General features: G+C 40.2%; 1 protein-coding gene across 5 annotated transcripts in view; it reads left to right on the top strand.

Annotated features, from left to right (window-relative positions):
- The window catches only part of LOC115628728 (uncharacterized protein DDB_G0283357), a 55171-nt gene that overhangs the window by 22273 nt on the left and 16295 nt on the right, over window positions 1–16603 (top strand). For 2 of the 5 annotated variants that reach the window (XM_030524932.1, XM_030524928.1), the window contains exons 1-2: window positions 9166–9301; window positions 14914–15861. In XM_030524932.1, coding sequence (XP_030380792.1) covers window positions 15252–15861 — 610 coding nt within the window. In that variant the 5' untranslated portion in view covers window positions 9166–9301; window positions 14914–15251. Of the gene's footprint in view, window positions 1–7951; window positions 8082–9164; window positions 9302–14913; window positions 15862–16603 lie in introns of those variants that run through there. The other 3 variants (XM_030524929.1, XM_030524931.1, XM_030524930.1) reach the window with 3 other exon arrangements.

Raw genomic sequence — 16603 nt, 5'->3', positions numbered from 1 at the left:
TTAGAACGAGGTATTTCACCGCGTTAAAAGAGAAAAGGTAGCAATTTTGCAATCGCGTTAGACCGAGTTAGAATTAAAAGAGTTAGCGAGGGCTAGGTGTATTTATAAGCAAAATATTACCCACTAACAGGTATTGCCCGTCTTAACTCGGCTCAATATAATGTTTCCAATTGTATTTATTTTGTGTGTGCATAACCTACCCATATGTTTGAACCTTATAAGTTACCAGTAGGAAGGCATTTAAGGTATTTAAATGAACATTTTCTGTTCTTGACCAAAAATTGTTCAGTAGTCCGTTACATTTTTGTTCTTGCCAAACTATTTTGTTAAACGAACATGACCACTATTACTAATATTTTTTAAAGCTCGTTTTCCCCCCTTTGGAGCTCGAATTTTCCAAAATCCCTTCTTAGTGCGCATCTACATCATGATAGGATACTTGAGCCCAAATTTCAGCATCCTAGCTTTTACCGTTTGGGCTGTGGGCTGTTGACGCGGTTTGCTTTTGTGCCCCAACATTTTTTTACAGGAAAACTCCCATATTTTAGGGCCCAAAAAAAATATCAAAAAACCAAGTATACAGTTTTTCTTGGAATTGTTCTGAGAAGTTAATCAGATGAAAACTTTAGATTTTTCAAACAAACGTTGGAGCTCGATTTCCCCCCTTTGTAGCTCGAGTTTTCCAAAATCCCTTCTTAGTGGGCACCTAGACTATGAAAGGATACTTGAGTCCAAATCAGTGAGTTCCTAGCCTTTACCGTTTGGGCTGTGCGTTGATCAGTCAGTCAGCCAGTCAGGACAAACTGTTTTATATATATAGATAACAGCCCAATAAATTCATAGATAGTGGAATAGATTTTGCTTTCTCACAACTTGTTATTCTAATTCGGCCTTCTCCTCACACTGTGCTTGTGACAAGCCGGCAACGCTTCCCGCACACACACACACACACGTAGTGTTGCCGTTCAAGTCGATGCGTAGTAAGTATTCAGTTTCATCATCTTAATGCAAACATTTTGCGCTTTTATAATGATTACCCAGGAATGGCTCTATAAATAGTTAAACACACGTACGAAACAGAAACAGACAATGGGGACACGGACACGGACATTTGTCTCTCTCTATATACACACATACACACATACATATATACTGACTGTAAATATGTATACTTGTTGTACATATATATGTATGTATGTATGTATGTATGTCTGTCTGTCTGTCTGTTTGCGAGGAGTCTCCTGCTGTTGTTGCTCTGTGTTGTGTCTGCTGCTGTTTGGAATTTGAATTTGTTTTGCAAAGGGCGGCAAGGGGGGGGGGGGGACTTGCCTGTCCATCGTCATCATAATCATCATAATCATCATCGTCTTTATCGTCATCATGAAATCCCCAGGAAAGTGCACAGAGCACGCAGCCAATGGCCAAGGATTTCAACAATGAGGCGGCCAGCAAATGGGAGGGAATGGAGTGTGCGTGGGTGTCGCTGCTTGCGTCATGTTTTAGTTTGTGCAATTTGTTGCTATCTGCCACACACACACACACACACACACACACACACACACACACACACACACACACACCCGCTGACCGTCTATCGTCTCTGTTAGCCACGCTGTTAGCAAATTGCACAATTTCAGCTTCAGTTGTTGGCTTCCTCAACGACAGCTTCGGCTCTTCTGCCTCTCCCCTCCTCCACGTCTGCATGTTGCTGTTGTTGCACTATTTGTTGTTGTTGTAATTGTTGTTGCGAAATTATAATTCAAATTGAATTGCCAGCATATTGATGCGTGTGCAGCCGCAGCTCTGCTGACGTCACACAGTCATTCAGAACTCAATGTTTCGGTTGTGAAATATAAGGAACTCAGCATCTGCGATCCGATAAAGTAATACGTACTATATGCATTCGATCCAGTCAAGTATATAGCTATTCGTACATATATTCTTAATCAGCTTGATGATAGAAATCGATCTAGACCCAAACGTCCGTCTGTCTGTATGAACGCCTCGATTGCGAAAACGACTGAGTCCACTTTGACCAAACTCCGTGTGTAGACTCTTCTCATCGCTAGACAACACGAGTTTATTATATTTTTTTATTCCCGTACCCCTTGCTCCGCTTCTATTTTTTTTTTATTAAAATTGGTCAACACTGAAGAAAGTTATTACGGAAAGAATTTAACGCAGATTCGCTCTATAATACTATTAATAGCTTAAATTCAATTCCATATATATTTTTAGGAACCTTTCAATTTAATAATAATTTTCAATTATTAACAATATATTTTTTATAAACAAGAACTTGCCATTAAGACCATTCAAGATTCTTTATTCTACTTGAAATATATTCGTGCTTATTTGAAGAATATGCGAGTTTTCGAACTGAAGTCAAGTTCGCAAGACGCTTTATAGTCCAGTAATACTTTAAATTGGAAACATCTTCTATTCAAGAAGTTTTCGGTTTATTCTCAGTTCTGTTGGGGCAGCATTAACTTTATAAGCCAATATTTTTAAAAAATTGTTTGTACCAAAAAAATGGCGACCCTTTACAGCTTTCAGTCCGAACGGAACTATGATTTATTTATTTATTTCATTTTATTTCATTTCACGCATTTTACATATTTTAGCCGTTCTAAGCCAGTGTGCCCCAACCACAGTGCAGTTTTGTTGCGCTCTCTCAACATGTTGTGGCAACAAATTGTTGCACAGTCCGGCAAACCGCTGACGTTGGCAGTATTTGTTTTCATTTATTGATGCCGCTTCCACACACAAACACACACACACCCTCTCTTCTCTTACTCTTTTACTCTCTCGATGGGCCATGTGCGCGCTCTCCCACTGTGTGGCAAGTTGTTTATTGGTAGCGCGGTTTGTATTGTTGTTGCAAAAATTGCTGCCAGTCTTGTTTTGGGCTCCGCGCTCCGGTTTGTTGCTTCTTTTTTCTCTGCGCCATCGCAGTTGGCAATTTGTCTTCCGGTTTTTTTTTTCATGCACCTTCGTTTTTCGAGGTGCCCCTTGTCTTGGTTATATACGCGAGTACATGTATGTATATTTTTTTCCACAACATACATATGTATATACTTTACTCTCTATTTTGTTGTTTGCTTCTTAGTTACTGTCGTCGGTGTTTCGTGTTATGCTTCCTGCCTCGAATGTGCCGCATTTCAATGCCACTTTTGGGTGTTCCAACAAGTTTAGCATGTCAGCCTGATGGCTTCCTGATTCCTCTTCTGGCATCTCTCTATCTCCATCACTCTCTCTCTCTCTCTCTCCCTCCATATATGTACATATGTATGTACATAGACATCTCTTTGATTGTATTTCTATCTTCCACGTGTCACCCACGCTCTTCATATCCTACTTATGTGTTTTATTTTTTGCGACGCATTTTCCGAAATTCTGTTTACATGCCCATTCGTTCTGACTGCTGACGCGACATCCTTGCACGCTCGCTCTCTCGCTTCGGCTTTATCTCCCACTCTGGCTCCTGCGCCCGCTCTCTTGGCCAATAGGCTGCGTAGTTGTTGTTTTTTTTTTTTGAAGCATGCGCATTGCTCACCCGGTTTTCTGCAAACAGCAGGCGCACTCTCTCTCTCTCTCTCTCTCTGGCAATGGCTTGCGCTCTCCCGCTAGCTGGCCAGTCATGTGCAATGTATGTGCAACACAACAAACAACAACAAATCTATAGACAACAACAGTTTGTTTGTAATCACGCTTGCTGCTCTCTCTCGCTCTCTTTGCATCTCTCTCTCTTGGTCGATGATGCTCCTTGTGCGCCTTATTATTTTCAATTTGTTTTGGGCTGGTTGTTTTGCCACGACGTAATAAACTCCAATTAGAGCGCCTTATCGTATTACGCGCTCCCAATTGGGACAGAGACGCTCATGTTTCTCTACTCTAATGAGTCTTACCTGTATTTGTTGTTGTGGTTGTTGTTGTTGCTGCTGCTTCGGCTTGTTGCCAATTTTGCTTTATTTCCGCTTTTGGCTACATCATCAACATGTTCGTGCACTTTGAACTTTTGCGTTCACTGTTTTGCCAACTCGATCTATCTCTGTTGTTTTATCTTTCTCTCTTTCTCGCTCATCCTCTTACACACACAAACACACCAGCATTGGAGCCTCTCTGTTGAAATTTCATAATAACAAAGCCACACACCTGCCTTCTCTGTCTGGGGTGTCGATGCCTCCAGTCTCCCAGTCCTGTTTTTGGACGCTGCTGGTGTGTCGCTTCCTTCTCCTTCATCGCCTTTTGCGATTGTTTCGTGTCTCCTTGTGCAGTTTGTTGTTTTGCTTTGCGCTTCGCAACTTGTTTCGTTCTCTGTTTTTTTTTTTTTTCATTCATGCCTTGGCCCTTAATGCTTGACGATGTCTGTGTGTGTGTTTGTGTGTATGTGTGTGTACTGTAGGGTGGCTCAAGGAAACGAAAAGGAAGACATAATGGGAGGATATACATGCATATATGTATATGTACATACATACTTACATATTTATGTATGTTTATATGAAACGAGCAATTGCCGGGCTATGAAAATTAAAGCTAGCAGACAGACGATAACGTACAATTTAAAGAAGCGATCGCCAACAAAATGAAATTAAGAAACAACAACAACAATGAAAACTACTTAAAATTGTAAATTTTGACCTACCTACATATGCCAAAAAAAATAAAGGAAAAAAAACAAACAATTGGGCGAACGAAGACAAACAAACCAGATAGAGGTGCGAGCATTACAATAACAATAACAACAACAACAACAACAAGAGCAACGACAGAAAGATGTTCAGTCAGAAATAGGCGGGCAACGACAAAACCAACAACTGCCGCAGACCCAAAAAAGTACAATGAACCTTCTTTTTGCCTTGCCATCGAACTTTGCAGCAACAGCGGCAGCGGTGACGCCAAAACGTTCATACACAAAACATCAACAGACACACACACACACACACATACACACACGTACATACATACATATGTCCATGTATTTAAGAAGCATACACATACACGTGCACATGCTCAGAGGCTGAGACACGCGCAAGTCTTACAACAACACTTTATTTTATGCTGCCACAGTGTAATAAAGTAAAACGCGATGGCCAAAGCAAAATGCAAGCAGCATTATGAAAACAAACAAATTACGGTGCAGTCCAGCATTCCTATAACGAACTTTGCTCCCTCTCACTCTCTCTCTCTCAACTCCCATGCAGAAATTATTCATTTTACAAGTATATGTGAAGTAAAACTTAATAGCTGAAATATCTTCTTTTTTTAGAATTAACATTTGTACTCGTATGCAACGAACTTCTTGTTGATAATCTTTTGCTGCAAATAAATAAATACAAAAAATATGTAATTTATAAGAAACTTGATTATTATATTCAACACAATAGCTAGAAATTCGGTTTAGCAGCCACAAAGTTTGAGCGGAAATTCAAAAAATAAAAAATATTTGACTTTTTCATTATATAGTATTCCTATAGTTCTCAAATTGATGACAGAATCGCGTGCACGCAAACAAACATTCACATAAGCAAGCTAGCTTTCTTTTTTAATTTTCCATGCCGAATTTCAGACTACAATAACGATCTCCATACACCAAAGCATATGAGGAATTTTGGGAAATATTATTTTTATTTACTTTTGTTTTTCGATGCAGCTGGAACAATGTCTGAATTAGCACGTAGAAGCGGGGTATGGAAATAATTGTAATTCAAATGGAATTTTCTTAGGTTTCTTGAATGGGCCTATTATTCAAATGGGCTTTTAAAATATTGTTTTTAGTTCGTTTATAAAATTAATTTTCTATTCAAAATAACAAATTAGCTGTTCGTTTTAGTGAAGTTCGATTGCAGGCAGCAATTGTTGTTGTTGTCTTTGTTGTTGCTGTTCCTCTTGTTTTGCTGCTGGGCTGCAAGTTTTGCCCAGGCACCAAACCTTGGCCATGCCGCAGCAGCGACGTCGACTGTGACTGAAACTGCGACTGCGACGTCGCCCATGCATATCAAAACAAGTTCCGTTCCACGCAAATGCCAACACGTTTCGAAATCAGCATCATGAGCAACAGCAACAGCAACAGCAACAACAACAGCATCATCTAGAGCAAGAGAAGCAACAACGCATCATAACAATAACAAAGCCCAAGCAATACAAAACATTTGGAAAATGAAACAAACAGTGCATAAAAAGCAGCAGCAGCGGCAGCAGCAGCTCAAAAAATAAAACTAATGTAACAACTTACAGCGGATGACGCTTCGGCCAAAGCAACAACAATAACAAAGCATAATAACATCAGCGCACTAAAGTTTAAGTACACATGTATGTATGTATTTATATATCTATGTATGTATATATAAACACACATGTAGTGTACTACTGTTTCTGCTGCTGATGTGGAAGAAACAGTGACGTTGCGACGAAAAAGCGAAAAAATCGTACTTACAGTGCTTACATATGTATGTATGTACATGCATACAACATATCGTAAAGAAGCCGTTCCAGCAGCTCGAAGCATAAGCAGGCGGCAACGATATGCAGCATATTAGGCTGGTTCCAAAAATCGCAGCGCACTTAATTGCACAAATCTATTGCCTCTCCAATACAAATAAAATTAACAGGCACTACTCCCCCTACTACTGAGTTTTTTGAAACGATTGATAGTATGGAATCTCTTCTTCTATCATCCAGCTTTCTATAGACCTTTTTATTTCGCATGGTATTTCTCTTTATTATTTGGGTTGGATATTAATAATAAAAAAAATTTTTCAAGAAAAAAATTATATTTCCAAAATCAATGTTTATTGTCACATTAAGGAAATTGACAAGAAATTTTGTTATGCTTGTACATATGTTTACATCCATTTGTAACTGCATATATGTACATATGTGTGTACATACATATGTAATGCATGCCAATTTTCCATTTATGTAATCATCTCACTTAAAATACATATATTCTATCACAAATATTTTAACAAAATGAGATTGATCTAAAAAGGCGAAATCAATCCACTAATATTTATTATGATTTACAAGCTCGTATATGTACATTGTATGTATTTAACATAACACTATTGATAATGATTGTGTTTGTTTTGTTTATTTAAATCTACATACTTATATACATAGTATGTGTGTACATACTTTAAATTCTGAAATGCCTATACATATGTACATTAATAAGTTTCCCGCATGCCAACACAAAGCACCAACAGTAACCAAATGAGTCTTCCGAAATTTGATGCCCATTAGCAAAATCGAATAAAGTGTGCCCCTCCACAGCCTCCCTTCTTCATCAGTTTGCCATAGACATTTTAAATTTTAAGCTGCGCAAGAATATTGTATGTACATATATACATACATACGTACATACATAATGTAAAGCAAGCATTTGTTAAAAGTTCATTAAAATTGTACTCGTATTACATTTTGTCGGCCCAACTGCCGTTTTAAGTGCCACCCTAATGTTCCCGTAAATAATATTCCCGTTTTCTGTTCATGCTGCTGCCTGCTATTACAATTACATAGCAGCAGCGCTGCCTCTTGTGCAGTTGTTGTTGTTATTTTCTTCCTGTTTCGCTATGCACAAGCACAAGCAACAACAAACACTCGAAACACGCAGCCAACGCGTCACGTGCGCTCACGCTCTCCCGCTCTTTCTCTCTCTTTAGTTTTGGCTTGCATTGCGTCGCGTAGCTCTCACACGCTCCAACTTTGGAGGGTTGCTGCTGCTTCATTGTTGTTGTTTGACTGCGCCGTCTTCTCTGCGCTGCTGCTGCATTGCTGCTACTGCGATGTTGCTTTTGTTGTTTTGCGAATGCTGCGTCGTCAGCGTCGTCGTCAGCGTAAGCCAAACAACAGCCAAAGTTAAAGGCAGCGACAGCGCCATCGTTTAGTTTGCTTGTGTCATTGCATTGTGCGGGTAGCGCAGAAAACAGAGAAATAACATAGAAAAAAGTATAAAAATTGTTATATGTACAAAAAATATACAAACAACAAACCAGCTAAGAACCTTCGAAGCAGCTGAACAAAAAAAATTGTTTTTTCAATTTGAATATTTAGTTTAGTGTGTGGTGTGGTGCTCTCGTGTATGTATTGTTTGTTGTTGTACTTCTACATACATATATTCTATTCTCTTTGTTGTTTTTTTTTGGAAGTGAGTGAATGTGGCTCAAAAACAACAACAGAAACTAACACAAATACACGCACATATAGTGTGTTTTTTAAAAACGGTGTTAATAATAATGTAATATGCACCCGCGTATCAATGTTGTTGTTGTTATAGTGCCAAACTAACGGTAAAAGTAATTTCAGTGCAAAGTGCAGTCTCGTTGTGCTGTCAAAGAAGTGTCCAGCTTCAGCTTATTTTTTTGCGGCTGTTGCCTGCATATCAACAAGACCAACAATAACAACAAGAATAATAATAGCAATGCGCGCAGCTTGCGTATGCAGGTAGAGAAGAAGAAGAAGCAGTAACAGCAGCACTCAGTTGTAAAGCACAGCAGACCAGTTCGGCGCAGTCGAAGCTTACGCAGACGTTGACGTCGACATCGCCACCAGTTCGTCAGCTTTGCTTTTAGCATGTGCCCTTTTTTCGTATTTTGAATTGTTGTTGTTTTTTGTGCGGGAGAGGGGGATGGGGGTGTTGGAGCTTGCGCTTGGTTTATAGAAATCAGGAGTGGGTGGGGTAGTTGGATGGCTAAGAAGCAGGCATGGGGTGGGGTGACATGTTGGAGCGCAGCAACATGCACAGACACGTTTGTCATGCGCGCGTGCTTTTGCTTGCTTCTACAATTTTCGCCTACACACACTCACGCAGACACTGACACACATATGTATATGTACATACGAACACATGACACGGTCTTTTTAGCTACATAGCTGGCTGACTGACTGGCCTACGTGTTCCCCCAATGGGTCGAAGCAACAGCAACAGCAACAAAAACAGACACATACACGTACACACATAGACACGACACAGTTGCTCGCTCAGTGAGGAGGCTCTCCTCTCTCTCTGCTCTTGCTCACTCTCTTCGTTTTATTTTTTTTTTGTAATTGCCAGTTTGTCAACGTTGTCGATGCCGTACCCGCAGTCGCTCCGTTGACGCTAACGTTTCACTATACGTTGTTTGCTCGTGCCGTGCGCGTCGTCGACGCCGTGTTGTTGTCGCAGCCGCAAGCGCTAAAAGAGTTGCATCAGTTCTTTTTTTGCAATACACAAATAAATGATATTTAAATGAAAAATCAAATAAACAAACATTTTCTGCAAAGTGCATAAATCTAGCTGTTTCGCTGAAAAACAACCAAAGTATGTATAAATGTGTGGGTGTACAGTATAGTGGTTGCCAAAAGTTGATGGCTCTCTGCTTAATTTGTGTCAAAGTGCAAACAAAAATGTGCTAAAATTATTTCTTTTTGAATGAGCTTTTTTATATTTCTTTCTTTTGCGCTTCTCCAGAACGTGAGTGCGTGCTGTACACGTGTGTCTATGTGTGTGTGTACGCGCATGAGCTTTTTTTTTTTTCAGTGCCACAAAGCGCGTGCTTATCTGTAAATGTGTCCGAACGTGTATGTGTGTGTGTGTGTGTGTATGCGGCTTTTATTGTTTTAAATCAATTTTGATGATAATGACGAGGCGATGATGTGTGCATAAACAAAATAATATTGAAAAAATATGACACATGCGTACACACACACTTACATACACACGGAAATCCTATTGCACACACACGCATAAATACACATATACGGTATATATGTATACCGTTCGATGATCATAAAAAACTAAAAAAAATATGTGAACATAAATGCAGTTTAAAGCTCTAAGAATGTTGCCCTTTGATAGTGAGAGAGAGAGCGAGAGAGTGAGAGGAGGAGAAGAGAGAGGGGGATGTATTATGAATCGAAATAGCTAATAAATACATGTACGCTGTTTTTTTGGAATAGAATTGTTTCGTTAACGGAAACTATAATCTTAACACATGATTTCAATTAGTTTTGTTCACCAAACTATTTTGTTTCGCTTCTGTTTTTCTAAACTATGCAGATATTAATAATTTCCAAATATAAAGCTCTTGAATCATGCCAGATTAGAATGAGGAATGCTTACATAGGGAGAGGCTATTTGTTGCTTGTATACGTACATATGTATGTATGTATGTTTGTATGCATGTTTGTTTGTTTATTGGGATATGGGGAGACTCTTTTTGTTGTTGATATTTTATGGCGGTATAAAATACTTGAAAACCTAGGAGTGGTCCACTGTATGGTTTTTTTTGTTTTGTTTTGGCATACATACGACTTAGCTTAGTGAAGATGTCTGAGAGTCCATCCACTTCACATATGTATATGACGCAGTTATCAACATTCCACTAAAGTGCTTCGAAAGGAGACTTTTTTCCAGTACTTCTCTCCTCTCTGATTAGGATTGACTGAAAAAGCCTGAGAAAGGCAAGTACGATAATCAACTGATAGGCTAGCAGATACATCGTGTTGTATTTTCCTAATAAATTTTAGACTACATAGCTAAGGCTCTAAACAGAAGACCAAAACACTATTTAAACGGACTTTTAAGGCAAGAATAACACTCTTTGTGGCATTAGCGCTGCCTCGTTGTCTGTCATCGAGTTTGGTGGCGGGGCCTTCTAATGAGTAACCAAACACGCACTGTAACAACAAACACCAAGAAACAAACAAACAAACAAGTAAGGGAAAAAGGGCAATAGAGTGAGGCCGACGTTGACGCTGACGCCGGCAGCGACAGCGCTGTCATTGCTTTGCTGGTTTGTTGTAACTGCGACGCAACACGCAATGGACTAACTAAATGTCCTTTTATTCGAAATACCCTGCCCCTTTAGTAAAAAGCAGGGGCATGTTGTGTTGTATGAATACGCTAGAATGTACGTGTGACTAAAGCTCAAATGGGTTGAAAATCTGTCTTTCTGTCCTATAAGACTATGCATAGCCTATAAAGACCAGCTCGATCAGAGCACCAAGAACCCAAGAACATATTGAAGTCAACTCCTGATATCACTAAGACGTTGTAGAAGAAACTGTAGAGGGTATATAGTCAGTCAGAGCTGTCTTCTCAGATCTCTTCTTCACTATTTTGTGATTTAATGATGTTTGTCTACACCCCACCCTCACATACAAATAATAATAATAAGTCCGCGTGGAATGCAGACGGCTATGGGGGGAAGGGCCAGAACTACCCATTTAGCCTGTGATTTGTGTATTCGCTGTTGCTATTTTTAAGAAGGCACCAGCAGCAACAACAACAACGACAGGAGCAGTTGTTAAAAGAAACGAGGAGAGGAGGCGGAGCTAGTAGCACGCTCCAAAGGCAAAAAGCGCGCACATGCTTCATCAATCTTCATTTCAAAATTAGCAACAACAACAACCTGGGACAACATGTGCAGAATTGCAAAGCTAATGCATGTGTGTGTCTATGTATGTGTCTATGTGTGTGTGTGTCTGTGTTTCTCCTCATTTCTTTCGCCATGTGCGAAACATAAACACGTTATAGGAATTTTCGAAGAAACTAATTCCCTTCGTCTCCCCGCTTGTTTGCAACTTCTTTTTTTCCCCCTCTTCTTCTTTCTCTTTTTCTTTTTGTGTACGGCTAGCTTTGCGTCATATTTCAATTCACTTTCTACCACGACGTCGGACGAAAGAGTAAAAAGAAATTCGCCAAAAGAAAAGAAGCGTAGCTTGCAAAAAATTTGTTGATGTGTAGAGAGGGGGAGTTACCAAATAATGAAAGGCATGTTTGTTCATTTCTTGCAAACTTTGTAATAAATGTTTCCAAGTAACAGTCTTTTCAATGGATTGCTTTTAGTCAGCAATACCCAGAACTTCTCAAGCATTGAACAGTTTAACCCAAAATTTCTTTTCTGCTGAGCTCTTTCTCAGCCATTTTAACTTTTTATTATAAATAAATTAACCTCTTTTTACCTTAGGAACTATTTGCTTCATGTTTTTAATTATAAATTGTAGATAGAACGTCAAGTATCCCCAGTACCTGCCGCATTAAACTTTTCTGGAGGTTTTTTTTCGCTTGAATGAAGCTTTTCTACCTAATCACACATGTCCCTTATGTTCAAGAAATCCAAAACACTATTTACTCGTATGTATGTGGGGGGTAGAGGATATTATTTTCAACATATCATGTTTCAGGCAATCGACCACAAACTCAACTAATTTGGGTCTCATTAACGGGTTTACAATTTCAAAAGTCGATTTGCGGCTTTTCCAGTATGTTCCCGTTTTTATTCTACCTTTTGCGTATTGACTTGATTTTCACCAACTGCTGCGTAATGATTTCTCGCCTGTCGCTTGGTCCTTGCCCTTGCCCCTGGCTTCTGCCCTTAGCATTGTCCTGGCCGGCAAACACTCAAGTGTTTTATAAGATTATACATTTTCACTGTAAAAAGAAAAAGGGCGGACTGGAAGCAAGCAGGCGACAACCCCCTTTCTGGGCCCAGGGCCAGGTACAAGGAACTTTTTGCGTTTCACACGATGCTCTCGGGCATTCAGGACATTGAACGAATTGAATAGACGACGGCCGGGTAAATAAAGAGTGGTTGAATTTTGAAAGACATGGAAGGCAGAAAAGAAAGAAAGAAAGGCGAACTGAACTCCGCCAGCCATAAAGTATTGGGAAATATGATGACATGTCGACGTCGAGCGACCAAAGGCCGGACCAATGATCCCAGGACACATGCATGCATGCATAATACACAGCATAGGGTGGATTATTTGCGAAGGACGAACGACGGCTTCAAGTTCTTAGGTAGAATGGATGTTTCCTGCTCGCTTCCTTGCAATGTGTGCAATGTACCAGAAGTCATTTCGTCGTACCAGCCTTGGCTTCCTTGCATGCCAATTATTGTCCCAAAAAGCAATCACATTTCACGTTTCTGATCCCCTCCCATCAACCCCTTCCCCATCCTCCCCATTATTATTATTATCAATTTTAAATGTTCCGCCTCCTTTTTTACAAAGTCACGTTTCAAACCTATTTTTGAGAAAGGATTTGTTTTTTTTCGTTCGTTCCTTCGTTTATTCGTTTGCTTCTGAGTGGGTGCCGGTGAGGGTGGTGGGTAGTGAGGGTGGCACTACCCTTATCTTTTCCTTTTGCTCCTTCTTCCACTCTTTTCTCTTGTTGCTTTTCGGTATACATATGTACATATAGCTGTGTGCGTGAGTGTGAAGGCAATTATTATCCTCATGGATTTCTGCGCAGCTACAACGATTTACATTGAAATATGCAACAGAATGAATCGGCCACATAATGTCGCTGAATTCGGTCGAATACGCAAATAATTAACACCATTTTTTTTATTTTCTATTGGAAGAGCAGTAGAAATGCTATTGAAGTTCTCCAATTGCATATAACTTAGATTTTTGTTGAGTTTGTGTGAAAATTATTTGCCTGTCTGACCGCAGCAATCCGCTCCCCCTCCCCATCACACCGTTGTGCGTAAGAGAGTGTTTTTTCTCCCACACTCTTTTGCGTGCTTTTCTTTTTTATTGCGCCTCATTTTCACCTTTGGCCAAAATGAAAATGTCAACGTTTGACGCACGACACCTCGAGACAACCCCCAGCTAACGAAAGTGTGCCTGGCAACCCTTGGCAAGTGAGAGCCCACCCCTCCGCCTCTCACTCCGGCCTCCCCGCGCAGCAGACCCTACGGAAATGAAAGAGCCCAGCGACCATCAACCCGCGTTTAATGTCAAGGCAAAGTTATTGTCTCTCTCTCTCTCTCTCTCTCTCTCTCCCAAGGACTGAAACGCCCACGCGAAGAGCACAAAAGCTTACACATAGCACGCACTCTTTCTGCCGCTCTCTCGCTCTCCGCTTTGAGGGTGCAATAAGAGTTTACCGACAGCTGTCTGCATTTTGTAAACAGACGCGTGCTTTTTTGTTGTTGTTGTTCTCGTTTTATTTGGCTTGGAGACGAGCCGGCTGCGGCATTGTCCTGATCCCTATGTACGACAATCGTATGTGTGTGTGTGTATTTGTGTGCGTGCCTGCTAGCCAGGTGCAGCAATATTGCTGTCTCGACCCTTGACCTTTTGTTGCACATGAATTATGATGAACGCCGTCTTTATGACAAACAATGAATTCAATAATTTTTCTGTTCCTTCTTGGGTCGCCGCCTCAATTGCTCCACATAGACCAATCATAATACATAATACACAATATCAACAACAACAACAGTAGCAGCAACAGTCCGCCATTGACGCTGACGTAAACGTTAACGGCGCATGCGCGCCGCTTGCTTTTCAGAATGAAAAAAAAAACAACAACAACAGAATCAGTCGTCTGTCCCCATTTGCTTCACAACTTGTTGTTGCTGCTACTGCTGCCTGTATTCGAGGGCTACGCTTGTTGTTATCACTACTAGAGCACGTGTATGTGTGTGTGTGTGTGTGTGAGTGTGAGTGCGTTTGTTGTGCCGCCACGCAGCTGTGCACAATTAGCGCAAACGCAACAGCTGCTACTTGAAACAACAACAGCGACAAAAATATAAAGCGGCGCTGCTGTTAGCTTTACAGCGCCATGTTATATCGCAATCCCGCACACCCCACAAAAGTTTCAATGTTGAGCTTAACAGTTCTTTACTTTTAAAACAATATTTAATAAAGAGAAAGTTAAAGAATTTATAAGTTTAAAAAGTATCAACTAATAGCAGAATCTATTATTACCTTTTTTTTAATCAAATTGTATATTTATCCCAGAAATGCTTGATATTCATTCTATGTAAGGAACCAATTCCAATTGGAATTTGTTGTCGGCTCTTGTACACGCCGACTGTATTGTTTTTATTGCTCGCGTGTACATATGTATGTATGTAGATATTTTTCTAACATGTATGCTAATTAGGTTTGTTACCGTTTTCTTATCTGTTATTGCAGCGTTTAAAAAGGAAATAAAATTACAAACAAGCAGCCCGAAACTAACTGTGTGCTTATTGCAACAGCAACCACTCTGCCCACGCATCAGCAACAGCTACAAGAACAAGAACAACAACAACAACCAGCCAAGAACAAGCCAAGCAGCAGACATCGCGCAACGCAGTCGACTTGAAAACAACAGCAACATCAACATTAAAACGAAAACTGTGCTCCTCTCTGTGTCTTTGTTATTGTGTGTGTGTGCGTGTGTGTGTGTTCGACTGCGTGGTGCGCGCGTGTGTGTGTGTGTGTGTGCGTGAGTGTGAGTGTGTAGGCGGCTGTGTATTGACGCGGCGGCTATGTCAGCGAGTGACAACATAAGTACGCTCATAAAAGCTGCTGACTATATTGAGCGGCATGCGAAAAAACTATCGGCGCTAGAGAATAGCGTTGGCGTCGGCATCGACATCGCAAGCATTGGAGGACTTAGCGGTAGCGTTGCAGCGCAACAACAATTGCATTTCATCAATGGCAACAACAATAATAACAGCGGCAGCGGCAGCAGCAGCTACAATAAGAGCGGCATTGCCAACAACAACAACAGCACGAGCCAGCATAACAGAAATAATACCGCAACAGCAGTAGCAATAACAACACCCGCCACCATCGTCGTAAATGGTCATAACGGCTTAACTAACGGCATTGCAGCAGCAACAACGGTTGCAACGTCAGCGTATACCAACGGCATCGTTAACATTAACGGTGGCGGTGTCGGCGGCGTCAACGTCAACGTCGGTGTACTAAGCAATGGTCATAGCAGTCCACATAATGGCAGTCAATTAGTTGTTGCTCATGATTATGAATTCGGCAGTAGCAGCAGCAATAACAACTACAACAACAACAACAGCAATGGCCAATTGGTTGGCATTGTGGAGGCGTCGCGGAGCAGCGAAGGCCGCAGTATCTCTGGTGAGTGCAAAAAGAGAGTAACAGAAACAATTACCAGTAATCGCAATCATAGAGAACGGATTAATGTGCCGTTAAGAGAGACACTGCAAACAAATTTCACAAAACTCAGAAAGTCCACATAAAATCTATTTAAAACTTTACTTACAAGTTTTTTTTTTTTTTTATTTTGATGAAATTTTATTTTTTTATTCTCTTTAGATTTCTTTTGGGATCGCTTTAACAATTAAAAATCAGCAATAACTTTTTATAACAAGTAATTGAAAAAGATAAATGAAAAGGGGAAATGTAACATACATAGGTTTTTTCATGCTATTAAAACATTGGGAACGATGGAGCACTTAAATTGTGTTCAATTGAAAACACATGGTGTCCATGTACATATGTATATGTATGTATATGTATCTATGCATGTATTTTATTGATGGAAAGCATTTATTAACTGAATAAACATGTTAGAACTGATCGAGTTTGTGAAATTTTGTTGGCTGTCTAAACGTAATATTAAGTCGAGTACTTGCCGACTGGCTCTGAGTCTGGCATCCACTTCTTCATCAAACTCTCATCAGCTCATTATCATCGACGATGAATATTTTCTGCTCGACGCTGTGTCTGCCAACAAAACAAACTGCATACACTAACACATACAAATACAAAATACACAAACAGTCAACAAACAAACATTCACAAATAAATGCATGCTAGCAATTAGAAATGCAGCCACAGAAGCAAAAGCAGCCGCTGC

This window comes from Scaptodrosophila lebanonensis, unplaced genomic scaffold (assembly GCF_003285725.1).
Source record: "Scaptodrosophila lebanonensis strain 11010-0011.00,11010-0021.00 unplaced genomic scaffold, SlebRS2 tig00000123-arrow-arrow-pilon, whole genome shotgun sequence".
In the NCBI taxonomy this organism is placed as follows: Eukaryota; Metazoa; Arthropoda; class Insecta; order Diptera; family Drosophilidae; genus Scaptodrosophila; species Scaptodrosophila lebanonensis.
This window is presented reverse-complemented; position numbering and strand designations above follow the sequence as displayed.